Raw genomic sequence first — 22,017 nt, 5'->3', positions numbered from 1 at the left:
GGTATAAAATATTTTAGTTTGTATTTCTCTTATTATAAGTAATTCTGAGAACATTTTTATAAATAATGATCATTTGAAAAATATATAGCCTTTGACCACACAACAATTGAGGAATAGCTCTTTGTATAATTTATCTGTGCTATTTCTTCAGAGACAGCTGGGATTATTCTCTCCCAGATCTCACTGGACTATTTCTTTTCTTTACTCTTATAGTAATAGATTTTAAAAATTGAATACAACAAAATTGGCCCTTTTTTGTCTTTTGTGATTTCTTTTAGCTATCTCCTATTTGGTTAACAATTCTATCTCTAATCACTGTTTGAAAGGTACCTATTCTTTGCCAATTTCTAATTTAGAGTTTAAAAATGAACATCAAATTTCAATTTGCTCAACAATTCTATTTATAATGATAATTTGATTATTATTATTAAATTTGAAGTAACTCCCATTCAAGAGGATTTTTTGGTCATTCTTACATACTTTTCCTCTGCTGTGCTGCTATTCTGTCACCTCTTCCCTTTTTGCACTGCATTATTTCATAAAGTTCTTTCCATATTTCCTAGTATTCCTTATACTTTTTGGCTTTAATTATCTATAAGTTCTTTCATGTGACCATTTAAAGTTTATTTTGCTTCTTCACTTGATGCTCACAGTGGTGCATGATATAATTAGCTAGTCCAAAATCTTTAAGGGCAGCTATGATAGTTGAGAGTTGAGTATGATAGCTGAGAAGTCTTACATGCCTGAAAACAACTAAACAACAAAAACCAATTTTTACCAAATTATTTTCAAGATTTTTCAATATGCTTGTCAAACAGGAAGCCTTCCCTCATTACTGGAGGTTTATAAAACAATAAACCACTACATCTCTTTATCTAATCCTTTCCACTAATCCATTTTTCTTTTCTTTTTAAACACTATCAAATAGTTTTGATAGTTTCTGTTTTATTATAAAACATGAGTTATAGTATTGCTACGTTTCCTTTGTTCCAACTTGTTCTTATTGCTTTGATATGCTACATGTTTCTTCCTTTAAAACTTTTTCATTATTCTGTAGTTCTATCAGGTTTGACTAGTAAAACACTAAATTGGTAAACTGAGATATTAACTTCATTCTTAAATTACCACAGCCCACCCATAAACAATGAAAGCTAAGTAGCTATTTGAGTTTACCTTAAAAAGACTTAAGAATGACAAAACATATCTTTGTAATTTTATTTTTTTAAGTCCTGAGTGTTTCTCGGTTGAAAATATTCCCAAATATGTTCTGCATTTTGTAATTATTTTGATAGGAATTTTTCTACTGTCCCCTTCCGATTTCTTCTCTCCTATAGATTTTCTATTATTAATATAAAGAAATATTGATGTTTTTTGGTGGGTTTTTAAAGTTAAATTAACAAAAATCTAATATTTCTTTCTCAGAGTATCTTCCAAAATTAAACAGAAAAAAATGATAAAGAAAAACTGAAAGATCTTATATCTCAATTTGCACTTTGACTCCATCAGATCAATAGTATGTTTAAACCATCATGGGTCCTGTGAAATCACTGATGGTCATTTTAGTAATTAAGTGTTCTTAAGTCTTTCAAAGTGTTGTAAAAACTGTTCTTCTGGTCCTTCTCACTTACATTTTGCCTTATTTAATTTATATAATTCTTTCCCAAGTTTATCTAGAGCCATTTCATACTATATCATCTCTTCTAGCATAACAGGATTCCATTAGGTTCATATAAATTATTTATTTAGCCACGAGATTCTCTTTAGTTTCCTGTTATTTGCTGCTACAACCAAAGTGTGTGTGTGTGTGTGTGTGTGTGTGTGTGTGTGTATCTTTGCAGGATATAGGCCTAAGTATTTAAGTTATTACGTCATTAAAGAGTACACAGAGTTTAGAAATTTTGGAACAAAGTTCTGAATTGCTTAAAGAATGCCTGGAATAACTCATAGCTCCAACAAAGGTGTGTTAAATGTAACTTTTTCTAGAGCTTCTCCTATATTTTTCTTTTATTGTTAATTTTACCAATCTGATGGCTATGTGAAATAAAATCTTAGAAATGTTTAATTTGCATTTTTTAAAATATTATTGGGATTTTTTCCAAGTGGCTATTATAGCCTGAATTTCTTGACTACCCTGTTATTTTAGTCATTAATCATCTCAAGAGGCACTGTACTATACTGAAGAGAGATGGTTTTGTAATCAGGAAGTCCTGGATTCAAATTCTTCCTTTATACAAATTTCTTATTTATGTCACTTAATCTTTCATTGCTCCAAATGTTTTCTGACAATAAGTTGCACTTCAAAAGGCAAGCAAGTCCTTTTTCTAACTGAAATTTAGTTTGAGAGAATTTAATTATTTAAATTCCATTCTTCAACTAATTCACTAGAATATTTATTAAGATATTGGAAGAATATGCTATATGGTAAGTATTTTTTTTAAAACAAAAAACAAAAAAGTTTTTTTTTAAAACATACAATATTTTAAGCATACCTTTTAGACGTTCCAACAAATCAATTTGTCCAGACGATGCCATTGCTTCATCTTCAATACTTCCTTGTAACTGTTTAAGTACTTCCTGTAAAAAGAATTCCACATAAAAACTTCATGAAAATGTTAATAACTCATGTGAAATATGATTAATGTTTATACTCCTTCACTTTTGGGGGGATCAAAATCCTTTAAGATGAATAATAGCATGTCATATTTTTGGCCAGTTAAAATCTTCAATATCATCATCAAAATAACAATTTGTACTATACAAAATTTAGGTCTCTGACAGAAATCTGACACATTAGATAATACTGAATTGAACTGAGAAATAAACATTTAGAAGTACTGAATGGACACATTGCACATATTAATCAAAAGATACATATTTTGATAAAAGAGTAAAAAATTATATAATTATGGAATTTATATTGTCAGGGAAGAATCACTGTTTCTCATTATGAAAGACTTTGCCCAGTACAATTAATAGTATTCTTTTTGGATGCCGGTTGATGGGAGAGAGTAAAAGATTAACCAGAAGAGAGATTAAACAAAGTTGCTCTGAGTGAAAGCAGCAGGCTGACAATTAGAAGATTAGAGAGAAATATAATAAGAGTCTCAAAGTAGTTTTGTCAGAGTCCTTGAAAAAAAAAAAGATACTCTGACAATTCAAAGCAGTTGTGAGATCTCATGAATTTTGACACATTTGACAGAGGGAAAAGACAAACATATTTATTCAATTTGGATAACAACGTTTTCAACAACACTGAGAAAAATTGTGCAACTATTATTAATCCCCATTTTATAAACTAATCTTCCAAGAGATTAACTGACTAGGTAAGTATCATATTGATAATATAAAAGCTGGGATTGAAACACAAGTCTTATAACTTTAAGTACAGTACTCATCCTCTTATATCGTGCTGAATGAAACAAATCACTTTGTCCCACAAAATAGTAACTCTCAAAACCACTGTCCCAATATTATAAGTAAATGAGAGCTCTCAATCAACTAAAGACATTATTAGAATAAGTCTTAAAAGCCCACAATAAATGTAGACGTCTCCAAATGCCAATGGAAGAAATGGGAGTGACTCTACAGAAGAAATTCACTCAAACTGGCTGAGGTAACCAGATCATTGATAAGCCATAAACCAATTACAGACTGAGTTGAGTGAGTGGTCAATCAGCTTTAATATATATCCTACTTTCTTTCCCATACCATCCCCAACCTGGGCCAGAGGAGGACTATGTGAACAAAGAGGGGTAAAGAATTTGGATTTTTGCAATGGTATCATAGTAATTTTAACAGTCTCTAGTAATGCTGCCCCCCCCCCAAAAATATAAAAGGAGAGAAAGAGGATTACACTGGGAGCAGAAAGGAAAGATAGAATAGGATAAATTATTACACATGAAGAGGTGTGAAAGATCTATATCACACCAGAAGGGAAAATGGGAAGGGGACAGTGGGCACCACTTGAACATTACTCTCATCAAAATTAGTTCAAAGAAGAAATAACATACACAATAAGTTGGATATAGAAATCTATCTTATCCTTCAGAGAAGAAGAAAAGGAGGCTAAGGTTGGGGTGGAGGTGAGATGGAGGGAATAACAGAAGGGAGAATAGACTGGAAGAGACAGTAGTCAGAAGCAAAACACTGATGAGGAGGGAAAGGGTGAAAAGAGAGAAGGATAAATGAGAGGGAGAGAGAGGAAGAAGGAAAGAGGAAGGAGAGGGGACAAAAGGTAAGAGACAGAGTGAAAGAGGAAGAGGGAGAGGGAAAGAAGGAGAGAGAGAAAACTATTGCTCAACTGACCAATTCCAGTTGTGTTCCCACTGGGACAGCTCCTATTCCTACTCACAAATGATACATAGGTGAACTGAGAAATACCGATTGCTGAAACCTTGTAAGACAGAAGGAATATTTGGACCCTGATTGGCTCAGAGCAAGTGTAAATAGGGTCTTCCTCTCCCAAAATCATTTTTTTCAACTGAGTAAAAGAAGCCATTTCTTGTCTCATTTTTTTTCTAGTCTTAACCACTGATTGGGTAGAAACAGCAACAGCAATGGTCACCTGCTACTGAAAACTTAAGCAACTCATGATCATTACCAATCCTGTCTTCCACTTACTGCAATAAACTGTGCCCTCATAGCAAACATGAGCATTTAATAGACTACGTCACTATAAAAAGAAGAAAAAAATAGGATGCGAGAGTCCTGAAGACAATGTATGGTGCACAGTGCTGGACCAATCATAGATTTATCTTCTTAAAGCTAACATTCCCAATTCAGCAAAAGTAATGGGCCCCAGGCAAGATGACTATGGGAAGACTTAATGTCAGTCAGTGGATTAGAGTGCTTCTCAGAATCCACAGGAAAAGCTGAGTTGGCAACAATGAAACAGAAAAGGAGTAGGCAGTTTTAGAGATTTGCTGTACAGCACCACATTTATTCATCTAAGCTAGAAATCTAGCAAACATCAAGATTGGTTTGATAAAAATGGTGAAGAACTTCAGATGCTGCTAAATGAAAAAATGAGAACTCCACAGGGTTACCAGCAGGATAGCTTGTCTGTCTCTTAAGAAGGCAGCACTTAACTCCATCAAAAGTAAACTGCAAATGAAGCTCAGAATATGGGATTCTTAGTTCAATAAGAAAGCAAATAAAATTCAATTTTATGCTGATTCAATGATGAACAATTCAAAGTACTTTTATGACACCTTAAAGGGTATTTATGGGCCCAAACCATATGATGCACCTCAATTAGTCAGTACTGTTGGAGCTAGGTTGATTAGTAATAAGGACTTTTGTAATACTCAACAGACTGTCATCAATCAGTGCTTAAGTCACTGATCATATACCTCAGGTTGAAGTCAGTTCCCTTCTAGCCAAAATTCCAACTAAAGAAGATTTTTTTAATGTCATTAGGTTCCTCTTGTGTGACAATATACTTGGTGCTGATTCGATACCTGCTGAAATCTATAAAACAGGGAGTCCACTGATCATACAAGAGCAAGAGGAATTTATCCCCCAGGAGTCTAAAGATGTTTCCAATGTTCATCTCTATATAAAGGAAAAGGAAACAAAATACCTTGTGATGATTGGGGCAGTTAAAGATGGGAATTGCTATAGTCATTTCTGTTAAGATTCTTGCCAGAGTCGTCCTTAATAGGGTGATCCTTTACTTGGAAGAAGGTCATGTAACCAAAAGCCAGTATGGTTTCAAAAAGGACAGGGAAATGACTGACAGAGTGATTACTGCTTCACCACTCCAGAATAAATACCAGAGATTTATAAACCACTTATGTAGATCTGTCAGTTGTGAGGGCTTGTGGAAGATCATAGCAAAATTTGGTTGCCTGGAGAAATTCATCAGTACAGTATACAGTTTCATGATCACATTGCTTGCATAGTTTCTGGATAATGGATGATGCTTTCCAGTTACCAAGGAATGAAACAGGGCTATGCTCGTTCCCATGTTTTTGAGCATGATGTTTTCTGCAATGCTGTCAGATGGTTTCAATGAGGACAAAAATGCCATCTAGATCAGCTGCCACATTGATGGAAATTATTTAACTTGAAAAATTATTTAACTTGAAAAGACTCTAAGCCAAGTGAATGAGAGTTGATGGGTTACTTTTTTTTTTAATTTTGAGTCATTTTGTTTGCAGATGACCAATGGAGATGTTGAATGTTGTACCTGAGTTCACTTACCTTGGTAGTAATCTTTCCAGGGAGGACACATAGAAGACGAGATTGATACATGCATTGCCAGAGCTGACTCAGTAAAATGTGGGAGAGAAGAGCCTGCCTACCAAACTGAAGAGCTACAAAGCCATTTTGCTGACCTCATTGTTTTATGCCTATGAAATTTAGTCTATCAGCACCATGCCAAGAAATTGAATTGCTTCCATTTGAATTCTGAATATCACCTGGCAAGAAAGTAATGAGCATTGAGGTTCTTTCTTAAGCTAAGTTGTTAAGCATTCAAACTCAACTGTAGAGTGCAACTCCAATGGGTTAATTAACTACATTGTTCAAATGCCAAAAGTTTTGTCTTAAAGACTCTTTTACAGAGAATTCAGAGAAGGGACATGTTCACATACAGGTAAGAAGAAGCAATTCAAAGACACTCTCAAGGTCTCTCTGAAGAACTTTGGCATCAAAGACATGCAGACACTGGCACAGAGCATAGTGTTCTCGCATCAAAGAAGGCACTATATGAACAAAGGAAAATTGCAGTTAATTCAAAACAAATGTGAAGTGCACAAATTTTGAGACATCTCCACTTGAAATGTATATATATGGACATGTGCCCAAATTGTACTAAAGCCTTCTGAGCTCATTTGGTCTGATCCAATGGAGATGACCTCAGAGATTGCATTGGTCGTCTGCAAATCATCTGCAAATCAAATAAAAGTTTGTAAAACCAGAATGTCAAGGGCCAGATAGGACTTTAGAAATCATGCTGTCCATATATTTAATTTTCAAATTGAACAAACTGAGGCCCAGATCAAGACAATGATCAATACCATTAAGATGTATAATAAAAAATATTATCCATCTCTAGGGAGAGAACTGATAGAACTCTGAATACAGACTGAAATATATTTTTTAAAACTTTATTTTCCTTGTTTTGTGTCTGTTTTCTTTTGCAACATGACCAATAAGGGAAATATGTTTTGCACGTTTTTATATGTATAATCAATATAAAACTTGCTACCTTAAGCAGTGGGAGAGAACAGGATTAAGGAACTTGAAAAATTTTTAAATGTAAAAAAAATTTTTCCACATAATTGGGAAATATTTAACAAAAATGCATATACATGTGTATAAAAATAGATACATGTGTACATATATAGATACACACAAATGTACATGCATTTGTGTTTGTGTCTGTATTTTTTTAAAAAATCAAACCACTAGTAATTGACAAGACTCCAGACTTGAATATATGTATTCTAATTCCAAAATTGTGTTACTTGGAAGTAAGGGTTTTTCCCTTATATTATACAGCTTTTGACCATACCTCAGCCCAGACCTTAACCAATAGCACCTTTTACATCACTTGAATTAATGATGTATAAATATGCAAGTAAATAATGATGCTTTTGTTCTTAAATCTTTCAAACCAACTGTCTTCTACATCAGACAGTTATCTTCACTTTGCCTCTTGAATCTCATTTTCTTTATTCCTTCTCTGCACCAAGTTCCTCTTGTACCCAGACCAATTCCTTAATATAATTAATTCTTGGCATATATAGTATCTACAAAAAGAAAACTGAACAAACAATTCCTCCTCAGAGAAACCAACCGTTATGCAGCTATTAAACACAATGCCAATTGTTGAAACAGAGGACTCTGTTGTGTTATAAAAATTAAAAATTAGTATCATAAAAGTGTCCTTGATCTGGTATATATATTTTTTTTAACATTCCAAGGCTCTCAAGTCAGGGACCATCATCAAAAGAAAACATATGCATAATTCCATAAAGAATTTACAGTAATTAACTGGAGGAAATGGTGTTTTGTTACGTAAGTAAAAAAGCTAATGATTCCCTTGGTTCATCACAGCTCAAATCAAGGGTTTTTTTTGTTGTTGTTGTTGTTGTTGTTGTTTTTTAAACTATTTCATTTTCCCTTAGCCCAGACTGAAAAAGGGCTTAGTATTTCCAGGAAGAAAAGGCCATTTTCAACATTATAATTGTTTTATTTGCTAAATCAAAAATTCTAACTGAATTATTTACTTTTGTTTTACCTATTCTACAAAAATATCTTCTTCTATTCCACCGTTACTACAAAATGTGAGTCAGAACTTTTATAAAGAGGAGTTTCCTGATTAGCAGGAGTACATATGTGAGTTAGATACAGAAATTTCTTTCCAAATAGAATATGCACACATTAATTTGACAAATCTAGCTAGTATAGAATGCTTTTCTTCTATAGTTCAATTGTGATGTCTCAGAATCCAAATAAGAGAAGTCAGACATTGTTAGACTGCTCATCTGGAGAAAAAAAATTTTTTTTTTTAATTTTTAAATAAACTCTAGGGCAACAACTAAGGATAAATGGATCTTTTAAAACCTCTAAGTTCTTTTCAGAATCCAGCTGTCCCATATCACTAGCTCATGAGGGTTTTTGTTCTTTTTAAGCCATCAGATATGATAAGGGATATTTGGATTATAGAACATATGCACACTGTTGTCAATGACTGCCTATAATCACATCCTATATTTATGAGCTCTAAGTTAGAGGTCTTAACTGTGTGTGTGAAACTCCTTTAAGTAGTTAGGTGAAGTCTACATACTCCTTTTTTAGATTATATTGTGTGTGTGTGAGTGAGAGAGAGAGAGAGAGAGAGAGAGAAATGCCAAAGATTGCAAAGGAAACTATCATATTGACATAGTTGTCAAAATATTTTTAAAAACAAGCTCATAAAACATGTTATAAATTCCTTAACTATTCTATAAAAAGACTTTATATTGTAGAATAATTCAGTTACTCATACTGAAATAAATCAATTTCAATTTTATTAGACCATTTCTAAGTCCATTAGGGAAATGACATTGGACTTTGAAAAAGATTAGTCAAAATGAATGTTCTGCTATCTTAGCAATGCTATCAAATCAACAACTCAGGGCCCTGGTTCAAGACTAAAAAAAAACTTAATCACTCCAATTCTACTGGGAATTCTGAACCTAATAACTTTTATCTCCATTTTTCCAACTGGTTTATATAAATAGCAAATGTAGCTCCCTACACTGTTGATGACTTATTTTGAATATATGAATTTGTTTTATGCTTAAATATAAACCAGTCACGAGTTTAAAATTCTCTCAGACATGAACTAGAAATGGATGAAACATGCAGCACAGCAGCAATAAGTGGTGCAGGAATAAGGCCAATTTTCCTGTTATTCAGGAGAAGCTTAGAGCTTCAGGTCAGTGAGGTCTACACAACCATTCTAATCTAGTAAAGTCAACAACAGGCCTTCAAGCAAAACAATTACCAACTCTTATTTCTCTTTAGTTTCCATTATCTAATGTAGTAGATATTATTTCAGAAGACCAAAACCGGATTACATGTACTAAGGGACTTCATTTCTTCTAGTCATACTAAATTGTGTTGCAACAGTACAAATTTGATTGGTATGCCCCAAATAGGCCAACAATAATACTGTTTGGCTTGCCTCAACTGCCTGGCAAATAATACTTGGTATACCAAAACAAAGAAAATAATCCTTTTGTTAACATATTGGTTGATTTTTCAAGCTACTAAACGAATGTTATTATAGTATATGTGTTGAAATTTATCCTACTGTCAAGCCGACTTGAAACTAGTATAAATAAACTGACCAAAGGAAACATACTGTTGGTGTTTTAACTTTTACTAAATGCCACCTACACACTTACAGGTTAAGTATAGCTACTTTTAGATTCACATCTTATTTGTGTAATACGGAAGTTCATTCTTGGACTTAAAGGTCAGAGAGGAATTTTGTATTAAAGGAGATGGTAATGCCAAATTGGTAAAGAGATCAAATAAGATATGCCAGAGAATTACACTTGTAGGTCAATTTTTTTATTCTATCAAAAGGAGAGGAACAAGAATAACTCTTGATTTAGGTAGAGAAAAGTCTTGAATGTAAATAGGAGAAGATATCCCAAAATGTGATTGATTCACTGAAAGTTTTTTAGGAATTCAGGAGACAAAGATACACTTGTATGTAAGCAGAAATAAAAAGTAAGAAAGGAGAATGATGATTTAGGAGAAATGAAGAAAGAAAAAGTAGTAATCAAGTAGAAAAGAATTCAGGCAGAAAATTAAGATGCAGGGAAAGGTAACAAACAAAAAGGCAAAAGAGGAAGACTGAAGGAAACAGCAGTTGTAGCAAGTTTTTTTTTAGTGCTATTTGAGAAAACAATGGATGGTTCATGATCTAATACTAATGGGAGAGGAAGATTTCATATTTAATTCATCTCTAGAAGAACTTGAAAATTTCAAAAAATTTCATCTCTAGAAGAACTTGAAAAATTCAAAAGAGCAGTCCTGAGAAAAACCAATCTCATTTCTTTAAACATATTTTGTACTTAATGAAGTTAATTATTGTACTTTTTATCTATAAATTATTTAGACTTAAGTGATCATATTTTCCCCACTAAGTTTTTTTCCCAACTTCCAGAAATATTAATTTATTCACTAAAAGGTATTTCATTTTTCTTACTTATTAAAGTGTTAACTTTTTATATAATCTCTTTGGTAACTTCCAGTGCCAGTTAAAGTGATGTCACTAATGATATAACCAGATACTATATGTTATATGCATAGGCAATCTATGTTTCCCTTCCATTTACTAGTTATATTATAGACTCCAACTCCAAAATTTTGTTCTGTCTTTTTTTGGAATTTCCAAACTTCAAGTTCTCCCAATTTTTATTGTACTATTCATTGAGGAGGGGAAGGAAAGGAAGGAAGCTAAATTCTAGCAACAAAACTTTTCTCTTAATTTAAACTGAGAATTACAGAAGTAAAATGGAAATAGTTCTCCTGTTCAAAACTGAGAACTGTAACAGAATATGCATTTCTTCACTTCATACGCATTAAAAGAGAGCAGAATTCAGATGTTTGAAATCAAGATATCAGCTATTGTGATTAGAGAGTTACCATCAAGTTCCTTAGCAACAGTTGAGAAATTATATCAAAATCTATTCCCTCTTGTCATTTAAGTTTCTCTATTTCTTGAAACCTTAATGTCAGTCCTCGGCTTTTTATCTCAAACTGGAAATACTACCAGTATCCTTTCATAATTTTTTGGGAAGACCAACATGTAATGAGAAATCCTCCTAGTTATAGGGTCCTTGGAAGTATTACTGTTCCAGGTCTGTTAGAATTTCTGCTAATCCAGATTTACCATTAGATATAGAGTCCCCATCCATAAGATATAGAGTCCCCATCCATAAAATATAAAATTTCAACAACTTCAAACAATCCCTTACACAGAAGTCAGAAAGCTAAATTACAAATATTTTATTCCCATACCCTCCACTATTTTGGATCAGCATACCTGGATCAAAGATGCCTTGAATCAGAAAACAACTTACAAAAAAACTTACAAAACAGTTAGGGTAAGATAAGGAATAAATCAAGGGCGAGAAAATCCCCACTGGGATCCTCAGCAAGAGGTCCAAAACAATCTTTCATTTTTAAATTTCATTTTAAAGCTCTCTTTTGAAGAACAAGTTGTATTCATCTTCCCGGTCTGCTAAAATTTTGGATATTCTCTCTCAACCTCCATTTATATGAGGAGGAAAAAGAATACCAAAAACCCAACTAGAATGAAAAAACATTCTTAATACCTTCATATTAGATGCCTCAGTTTCCAGTTTTGTTAGATGATTGGAATTATCTTCTAGCTCTTGTCGAAGATTTGAGTTCTCCATCTTCAGTGCCTCAACTTGTTTTAACAACTGATCGTATGAAGCTGCAGCCATCCTTGGCTACCCTTGGACCTATGAAATTAAAAATAATTTTGAATTTTTCTACTTTAAGCTTCTTGTTTAAAAAGAGGAAAATCACCCTCTTCCCTGACATTTATTTCCAAATGATACTTAAAAAGTTTTAGAACTAAACTGTATAAGCTCCAGATTCTTGGAACTAAGACAGAAATCAAAATCTTGTGATTAAATTTCTAGGAAAATTGTACAAAAAACCTGATGTTTTATTTTGAGGCAAACAATTTAGTTTTAATTTTTTCAATTATCAAAAAATGGATTTTCTTTTCCTCTTTCTCTCACCATTGAGAGAAAAAAACAAAACACCATCTTATAACAAATATTGCTCTGACCATATCTAAAAAATATCTTCTGCATCTCTCTGTTGGGAAGTGGGCAGCAATTCTCTAGAGGTCTCAAGGCTTTCAAACCTATTTTAAAATAACCAAGTTTTCAAAATGTATATGCATGTATGTACATATACATACACACATACATGTGTCTTATGTGTATGTGTATACACACTATATGAAAAGAACCATCTGCATGAATTAGGATTTCTCCGCGGTAAGTAACTGACATTTTATATAACCTGGACTTTTTTTTTTTACCAATCTGAATGACAATACACTCAAAATCTGTTCTGTTGTGCAACTACTGAAAAAACTGTATTCTCCTCAAAATGGAATCTGAATTATATGAAAATCATATTTTCATACAAATATTTCAGAAAATACATTTGAACCTTACTGTGATAATATTAATACCAGAATCCAATATAAGAACCCTCACCCAAATTAGTTATTGAATAACTAAGAATTTCAACAAAAAGGTCACACAATATACTATGAGGTCAGCACTATATTGGGACTTTTGTTTTTAAACAAAGAATGTAAACATGAATACAAATTGGGATTTCACTAAAACAGAAGAAAAAGATTCTATTATCATTCCATGATGTATGTGGCCTAGTAGAATCCTAAAGGGGGAAGCTTGAGGGACAAAAAATTTTATCATAGTAGGGGAGCTTTCTAAGAAACAGAGATGTAAAAAAAAAAAAAAAAAAATCACCCGACAGTTACTTCTACACCACAGGTCCAGTCCCTATTCCTATCTCTACTGGTTGTTGTTGTTCATCCTTCATTCTGGAAGAAGACCTTGACATCTGGGAGATGATGCCATGACATGTAAGTGAGGTCTGTGTTTAAGGAAAAATCACTTCGGCAGCAGTCTATAGGATGGACTAGAGTTGTGAGAAACTTAAATCAATTAGGAAAGCTTAATACAATAATCCAGAAGAGATGATGAGGGCCTAAACTAATATGTGAAAGAAGAAAAGAAATGAGTTGAAAGATTATTTTCACAGCATAAAAAACAAGATATGGTAACTGGTTACATATGTGAGGTAAAAAATAACAAGGAAATTAAGATAACATCAAGATTACAAGCCTGGGAGAATGAAGAGATTGTGCTACCTTTGCCAGAAATAGAGACAAATTTATATGAAGGGAAGATTCTTAACCTGGAGTTCAAGAGATTGTTTAGATTTCAGAGGGTCTATGGACAGAGATAGGAAAAAAAAAAGATAATACTTTTATTTTCACTAACCTCTAAATGTGAAATTTAGTATTTCATTAAATCATTATTATTATTATTAATACTGAGGCAATTGGGGTTAATTGACTTGCCCAGAGTCACACAGACAGGAAGTGTTAAGTGTCTGAAAAAAACCTGCCAAATAAGTCTGTTACACACATACCAAAAAAAAGGCTATTGAATCCCTAGATAATGAATTAGTTTTAAACAGTGATTTAGGAAGTATCCAGGACATCCAGTCTGATATGTCAGACAGGCAACTAATAATGTAAAATTAAAGTTCACAGAAGAAATTATAAGTTAACCTGTTGGACTTTTAAGCAACATTTTATAACACTTTAAGTCCCAAGACTTATAAGTATTATTGGTAAGTGGTTTCTCATCTGGAAGTTCTCTATACCAATAGGTTTAGTCACTACCCCATTTCCTATAATATCTAAAATACACAGGGAAGCAAATATAGGAACACTTCCCATTTCCAAGCAAGATATACTATCAAAAGAAGGCAAACTATTCACAAACATGTGAAGATTTTATATATATATACAGAAATATGTAAATATATTTCATACTACTTGCAATCCATAATGTACTCTTCTTATCTGGTGACACTGTTTCCTTGCTGTTGTTACTTGAACTACTCAATCTAACAATTTCACTTTCTGTTCTCCAAAGACTGAACTCTTTCCCTCCTCAGACCTACTAACTTCCCTTCCACCTTCTCCAAGAAGCCTTTCCACATTCTCCTTAATTTTAGTGTCTTTTCTCTCTTGATTATTTCTAATATACATGCGTGTACATACACATGTTCACATATATCTTGAGTGGACATAATCATTTTCACTTGTCTCCCCTTTAGAACAAGGAGTGCTTTTGGTCTGAGATGGGATTGGGAGTTTGTATTTTCAGTACTTAGTATAGTACAGTAGGTTCTCAATAAATACTGAATCACAAATAAGGGAAATGCTCATTGGAGTAATCCTGGGGTTGTTTCTATAAATATAAAAACTCTACAAATGGGCAGAGATGACAAAAAAGAAAGCGAAAACAAAGGAAGGAGACAGGAAGGAAAAGAGGGAGGGAATAAGAGGAGAGTGACACACAAATACATCTTTGGTGGAGTTGTGAACTAATACAGTTTTTCAGGAAAGCAATACTCTCCTCCTTCCCTCCCCCCCAAAAAAAAATTGACTGTGAATATCTGTCCTTTGACTCAGATCTCAAAGGAATTAAAAGACCAAATGGAATTTCAGGTACAAAATACTCTTAGCATGAATTTTTTTAATCGTAAAAAAGAACTAGAAACTAAAGGAGACTACCTTCAGTCAGGCAATGTGTAAAAAATTATGATATAGGAATGAAAACTACCGTACAATATAAAATGACAAAAGAGAATAGACTGAAAAAACTGAAAGAACTTATATGAACTGATACACAGTAAAGGGAGCAGAACCAGGAGGACAATTTATAGATGACTATAGCATTGAAAAGAAAAACAATTCTATAAAACTTAAAACAGTTAAATACTGTTGCCTGAACAAAATTTCAGAAGCATGCCATTAACTTTCTGACAGAAAAGTGATGTATTCAAAAATGTATAAAGAAATATAATTTTGGATATGCCAAGTATGTGAAATTGTTTTGCTATCTTACAATAATTCTGTTATACTTTTAAATTTTATTTGAAGAGGAGTTTGGGGAGCAAAAGAGATAGAAGTAGTGTTACCAAAAGAAACAAACAAAAAAAGAGGGCTACTGAAATATTATTTTAAAAAATAGAAAAGAACAAAAGGATTTGTTTTGTTTGAGGAATTTTTCGTTTATTTGGGGGGGGTGTGGAATTGAGGAGATCAATAAGAATAGTGAGGCAGAATAAAAAAGAACAAAAACATCAATGAAGCATTTAGAAAACTATATACAACAGGAGGGAACTCAGTTCAGTGGAAAACCCAAATAAGTATGATAGCTTTTTTTTTTTAATTGTATATTATATAGAAATGCTCATCCTTTTTTTTAATCCTCAAGATAAAAATGTTTGTTTGTTTTTTTTAAGACAATGGTACAACCTAAAGCAGCTAACTTCATCAAAAAGGAAAAAAAAAGGAAAGGAACAAAAGACCTTTGGTCTACTTTCAGAAAATTCCTAGATGTAAAGGTTGGGAAAGGAAAAGAATAATCAGTTATATAGTATACTACATGAAAAATAGCAATAGTAAGAAATGACCAGCAGGATGATTTCAGAACGGCCTGGAGAGACTTACATGAACTGACGCTGAGTGAAATGAGCAGGACCAGGAGATCATTATATACTTCAACAACAATACTATGTGATGATCAATTCTGATGGACATGGCCCTCTTCAACAATGAGATGAACCAAATCATTTCCAATAGAGCAGTAATGAATTGAACCAGCTACACCCAGCAAAAGACCTCTGGGAGATCTATGAACCACTACATAGAATTCCTAATCCCTCTATTTTTGTCCGCATGCATTTTTTATTTCCTTCACAGGCTAATTGTACACTATTTCAAAGTCCGATTCTTTTTTGTAGAGCAAAATAACTATTTGGACATGTGTGTGTGTGTGTGTGTGTGTGTGTGTGTGTGTTGTATTGGTCAACCTGCCATCTGGGGGAAGGGGGGGGGGGGAAGTTGGAACAAAAAGGTTTTGCAATTGTCAATGCTGAAAAAGTACCTATGCATATATTTTCTAAATAAAAAGCTATAATTAAAAAAAAGAAGAAGAAAAATAGCAATGTACTCTTTCACTAGATCACAGAGAATTTAAAGTTCAATGAGACAAAGGACTGGAAAGTAGAACAGATTATGAAGGACTTGTATTAAACAATGACAAGTGAAATGAGTAGAACCTAGACAACGTTGAGTAATGGCAATATTGTTTCAAGAACAATTGTGAAAGACTAAAGTATTCCCTGTGTTATAAGTACTTAAATCAACTACAAAGATCCTATGAAAGAGATACTATCTACCTCCAGAGAAAGAATTGATAAATGGAAGTAATGGATAATATGGTTTTACACAGATAAGTATGCATATGTGTGTACACATACACACACATTCCTATGTCAAATGGTAGCCTTCTCTAGTGTAGTGTGAGGAACAAGGGGAACAATTCAGAACTTAAAATATAACAATAAAAAATAATAATAAAATTAAGTTGAAAAAAGCCAAAAGGATTTTATATGTCATCTTAGAAGCACTAGAGAACTACTGAAGTTGATGGAATAGGAGGGATCAGGCTTAGGAAGATGATGATGATGACCAACCAAAGATTACTGAAATAGCACAGGAGTGACTATATGATGTGCTATACAAGGGTGGTGGTAATGTCAGAGAAGATAGGAAGAATATACAAAAGACATTGCTCAAATAGAATCAATAGAAGTTGGCAACTCATTAAATATGTGAGATGAGAGAATGAATAGGTGAAGATGATAACTAGATTGTGAGCTTGGACACTGATCAGAAGACTGGTGGTACTTTTGATAGTAATGAAGAAGTTAAGAAAAGAGGAGGAGGGTTTTGGAGAAAAGATAATGAGCTAAGAACCTGGAAGGAGGTTATAAGTTAGAGCTGGACAAATGATTTGATATCAAAACCATGGGAGGTGATGAGGTTATGAAAGAGGGCCCAAGACAAAATCCTGGAAATTACTTATGGCCTAAGTAAAAGAAAGATGAATACTGTGAAAACTGAGAACATTGACCCCTACCACAAAGAAGGCTACAATCCTGGTTAAAGGTTGCAGAAATATCAAGAAGGATAAGAATTTGTGAAAAGGCAATTACATTTGACAATAGGAGATACAGAACATATATTGGATTTAACATATTTTAACATGTACAACATATTGCAATGCTTGGCATCTAGGAGAGGGGGGTGGGGGGAAGAAGGGAAAAACCTGGAATACAAAGCTATGCAAGGCAATGTTGAAAAATTATCTGTGCATATGTTTTGAAAATAAAAAGCTTTCAAAAAAAAATAAAAGGTATAGAAGCTAGGTGGTTTAATCTGGAGAATTCATTGAACCATGGAAACAGAATTTTTGGTAGAAAAATGCCAACTACACTTGCAATCCGAAAACTTAGGTCTGAATTTTAGTTCTAATAGAATTAGACTGTGTCAACATATGAAAAAGTGGCTTAATTCCTCATTTTTAAAATGGCTATTTAATATTTATACTACCTATGTCACAAGGTTGTTTTAGATAAAGTGATTTGTAAACCTCAAAATCATTACAAATTTTCATTGTTACAGTGGATTTGTAGTCAACAGACTTGGGCTTGAATTCTGGCTCTGCTACATATTACTTATAAGTAGGTAATTTTACAGATGAGGTGGCTAGCCCAGGGAGGTAAAATATTTTCCCTGGGCTAGCCACCTTATCTGTAAGAGTGTGTCAAATGAAAGCATAGAAACAATTTCACCATCTTTGCAAGAAATTTAATTCAAGTTTTTCCCACTATATTTTATACATACTCCAAAAATGAAAGCTTCACACCTTTGTAAAGGATAATGTATTTCTTTACATTTTATTTTTTGCTTTCTGATGAAATTTTAACTGGCATAGGCTTTATCATTGTCATGTATACACACATACACACACACATAATCTTTTGTTATTCTGATGAAAAGCTAACGTATATATATGTAATATACAAATTTTTTTTAATGTCATATTTAGCACGTTAATTTTCAAAATCATACTTCACCTAGGCTCAGTTAATTTAGGAACAGTTAAAATACTAGAGTATTCTTAATCCTAGTACGTCATAGCTTTCGTTATAATTTGTCGTTAAACTATGATTTGGAATTTTAATGAATCAGCTATTTTTGGTATAGTATTTCAGTCTCAACACAATTCAGTTTTACAGTACTGCTATTAGATTTTTAAAATTAGGCTCATAGAAATAGAACCTAACCAAAAAACAAAACAAACAAAACCTGTTAGCCTAAGTATGTTCAACACAATTTCTCAATACAAAAATCAAATTTCTCAAGTATAAAAATTCTAATTCCCATGGTCAATGTTATTTGCAATTTCACCCAGAAAAATATTATACATGAAATCCCTAATCTGTTGTTTATTTCTTTTATATAAAAGTATTCATTTTAACAGAATGCAAGCAGTGAAAAAAGAAATTAATTAAACTCGTTTGGTGGAAGAAAACTTTTTAGAGCCTCTCATTTAAAATTATATAAATTCCTTATAATTTAAAAAATAATTCTGAATTAAAAAATGAAACTGAATTGCTTCAGAATTTAATGATCTCAGACTTAAGACAGCACACACACGCACACAAATTTAAGGGATACTGTATCTGATCTTAAGTGATTTTTATAGAACAAGCGCCATCTCTCCTCGGGGGTGTGGCATGTAGCTACTATAGCTATAAAGAATAAAACACCGAACCACAATAGATTCAGCTTTTTTTTCAATGCACAATTCTGCAAAGAATTCTGCAAAGAAAACAGAAAATGTATCCACATTTTAAAATATATTTCTTGTATTAAAAACAAAACTGTTTTTAAATTATTATTCCCAATACCTAATTGCAAATAAAAGAAAAGCTATGATCTGATGATTCACGCATTGGAATATAATGGCATAAAATCTAGAAGCAAAGTGAAAAGGAGTAAAACTATAAAGTCTAAATATACCAAATCTACCAAAGTAACATTCACAAACAAGCATTTTATAATCTGGAATGATCAGTATGAGAGTGACCTAATTAATGTTATAAAAGCTACATCCAACAAAGAAAGAGAAAAGATTGACTGCTTCATACATAATGTATTAAGATTTCCTATAGGATTTGGGTTAAATCACAGATTTTGAGTATCTCTTTTGTGATGTAAAATTAAAATGTCAGGACATTCCTTTAGATTTAGTGGAAAAATGCAATTCAAAATTCTCAATTTTTCCACTAAAACAATAAAAACACCACCCAATTCCTTATTTATTATAGCACTTGCATTCAAGTTAATATTAAAGGTTTTTGTAAACAGATTTCTTATGTCAGCAATGAATACATCATAGGCTCTCATTCCCGCCCCCCCCCCCCACAGAAAAAATGCTACAGTCAACCACAAAAAGCCACCATATCTTGTCACTAACAAAGACACCAGTATCTGACACCCTATTCAGAGAGTTTGCTTAGATGTTTCACAATAGCATGCAGACTACTGGCAACCAAAATTTTCACCATTCAACAGATCACATGTAAGCTCTGCAGTACCTGCCTCATGCTCTTCCTTCTTTCCCCAGAAATGCTTCATTATGGTTCTGCTAGATCCACATCAAGGAATCAGCAATCGCTTTGTATCCCTATCCCTCCCTTTGGCGGTGGCTCCTTGCTGCAGTTACTGTGGCAGAGGAAATAGGAGGGCTTCAATGTACTAAAGCTTTTACTACTCGCCATGAATCTGCTCCATTCTTTGTTATCCTTTACCCGTTTCCTTAGATACTGTTATTCTGCTTTTTTCATGTCAAAAGGCTTTATTAAAACAAAACCCAGTTCTCGCAACAAAAGCTACTTTTTCTTCCCTCTGCCTCTCTTGACATTCCTACCCTCCCCCCTTCTTCCTCTCCTGTCAAACACCCTGATCAGGAAAGCCACAGGAAAGCCATCCTTGGTCACCACTGCAGTAAAAGGAAAAACAGCCCTCTCCAGCTTGACATGCAACAGAGGACACTTATAATGAAGTAAGCCAAGCTCACAAAAAGCCTCCCAGCTTCACGGGGCTTCCAGGAGTGGGCAGAAGATATAGCCTTTACATAGTCATTTTTACCACCCCTCCCCCTCTGCAGCAAATGTTGCTGCTTGATTACAGCACCTACCCCATTTCCGAACCTGGCTGCACCTCCATTCCATCTCCAGTGACACCCCCTACCCGGCTGCGCCAATACAACCACATGCCAGTCACGTGCAAACTCAGTCAGCCAATCCCCCAGTTCTCATCAGAGGATGTGATGAGCTCTGATCAGCAATCAGCAGATTATACAGCTGCTGCTCCTACCCTTTCAAATCCAGTCTGGAGCTGAAAGTAAAGACCCCACCCCATAGCACAAGGCTAACCATAGCCCTAAAAAATTATCCTTCATCCTCCCACCACCAATGCGGTTGACGGAAATGTTATCCATTCTCAAAAGAAGGGATGGGGAGAAGAAAGCACAAGGACAGGGATCAAAAAGTGGTGAGAGAATGTGAATTTCTTCACTAGCCCACTTAGTTACCTTTGATACACATCCTATTCCTAAATTCTAGTGCCTTTTCTCTTTTAATTATTTACTATTTGTACTGTACAGATTGTACACATATTTGCTCACTGTCACCCCAATTAGACTGAAAGCTCTTTAAGGGCAGAGGTTCATAACCTCTTTTTAGATCCATACAGTGCCTGACATATATAAAAGATACTTAATGTTCAATGACTGACATGTGCATGTATTTATAATCTTGGGGGGAAGCATATGGGTTCATATAATCATAAATTTATAGAAAAATGGAGGTCAATGTCATCTCATCATAGAGATGAGGGCTTGAAGTCACACAAGTAGAAGAAATGGGATTCAAATAAAGATCCTGTGACTACAATACCTGACACATAGTCTAGGACTTAATAACCATTTAATAAATTAAAAAAACACAAGTTTTTTGACTTGAAAAACTCCAAAATATCTTTAAAACTAATTTCAAATAAAAACGTTTTGCCAATGGTCTTTCCCCCATTGAGAAAAAGAAAAAATAATCCTTGTAACAAATATGCTTAGTCAAGCAAAACTATTCTATATTGGTGATTTTCAAAAATAGGTGTCTCATTTGGTATATTAGTTCCATCATAGGAGCTGAGTAGCATTCTTGATATTCAGAGTTGTCTTTCAAAACTCTTCAATTTTATGATGCAAGATGTTATAGTAAACATTTTTCTTCTGATTTTGTCCCCTTCAGTCTGCATCAGTTTGTATGTTACTCCAGTTATCTCTGAAATTATCTTTTTCTATGTTTTTACAGGACAAAGTATTACATTACATTCATATACTTCAGTTTGTTTATTAGACTCTGCTCAATTTATGGACACCCTACAAAAGAAATTGATACTCTTTTTCTTCTTTTTATTTCTTTCAGCTTGAGATCAAAGGGTATGTACAGTTTAGAATATAGGAGCATAATTCCAAATTGCTTTTCAGAATGGAAAGATCACTTTGACAGCTTTACCAAAATGCATAAACGAATTCTTGCAAAGCCAATATTTGTCATTTTTCTTTTTGTCCTTGGCAATGACAATCTGATGGGTATGATTTGGAACTTGAGAGTGGCTTTAATTTCCATTCCTCTATATATCAGTGACCTATAGCATTTTTTCTGCAGCTAGTAGGCATTATTTTTCTTTCCCTTATCCTTCCACACTATAGT

The 22,017-nt window shown here is 33.4% G+C and overlaps 1 protein-coding gene across 7 annotated transcripts in view; it reads right to left on the bottom strand.

Moving 5' to 3' along the window:
- APC (APC regulator of WNT signaling pathway) overlaps positions 1-22,017 on the bottom strand; it is a 112,837-nt gene that overhangs the window by 70,158 nt on the left and 20,662 nt on the right. For 2 of the 7 annotated variants that reach the window (XM_031939397.1, XM_031939410.1), the window contains 2 exons: positions 11,847-11,999; positions 2,490-2,574 (listed from right to left, as the gene is read on the bottom strand). In XM_031939397.1, coding sequence (XP_031795257.1) covers positions 2,490-2,574; positions 11,847-11,981 — 220 coding nt within the window. In that variant the 5' untranslated portion in view covers positions 11,982-11,999. Of the gene's footprint in view, positions 1-2,489; positions 2,577-11,846; positions 12,000-19,839; positions 20,271-20,441; positions 20,537-22,017 lie in introns of those variants that run through there. The other 5 variants (XM_031939407.1, XM_031939419.1, XM_031939427.1 and 2 more) reach the window with 5 other exon arrangements.

Source organism: Sarcophilus harrisii, chromosome 1 (genome assembly GCF_902635505.1).
Source record: "Sarcophilus harrisii chromosome 1, mSarHar1.11, whole genome shotgun sequence".
Lineage (NCBI taxonomy): Eukaryota > Metazoa > Chordata > Mammalia > Dasyuromorphia > Dasyuridae > Sarcophilus > Sarcophilus harrisii.
This window is presented reverse-complemented; position numbering and strand designations above follow the sequence as displayed.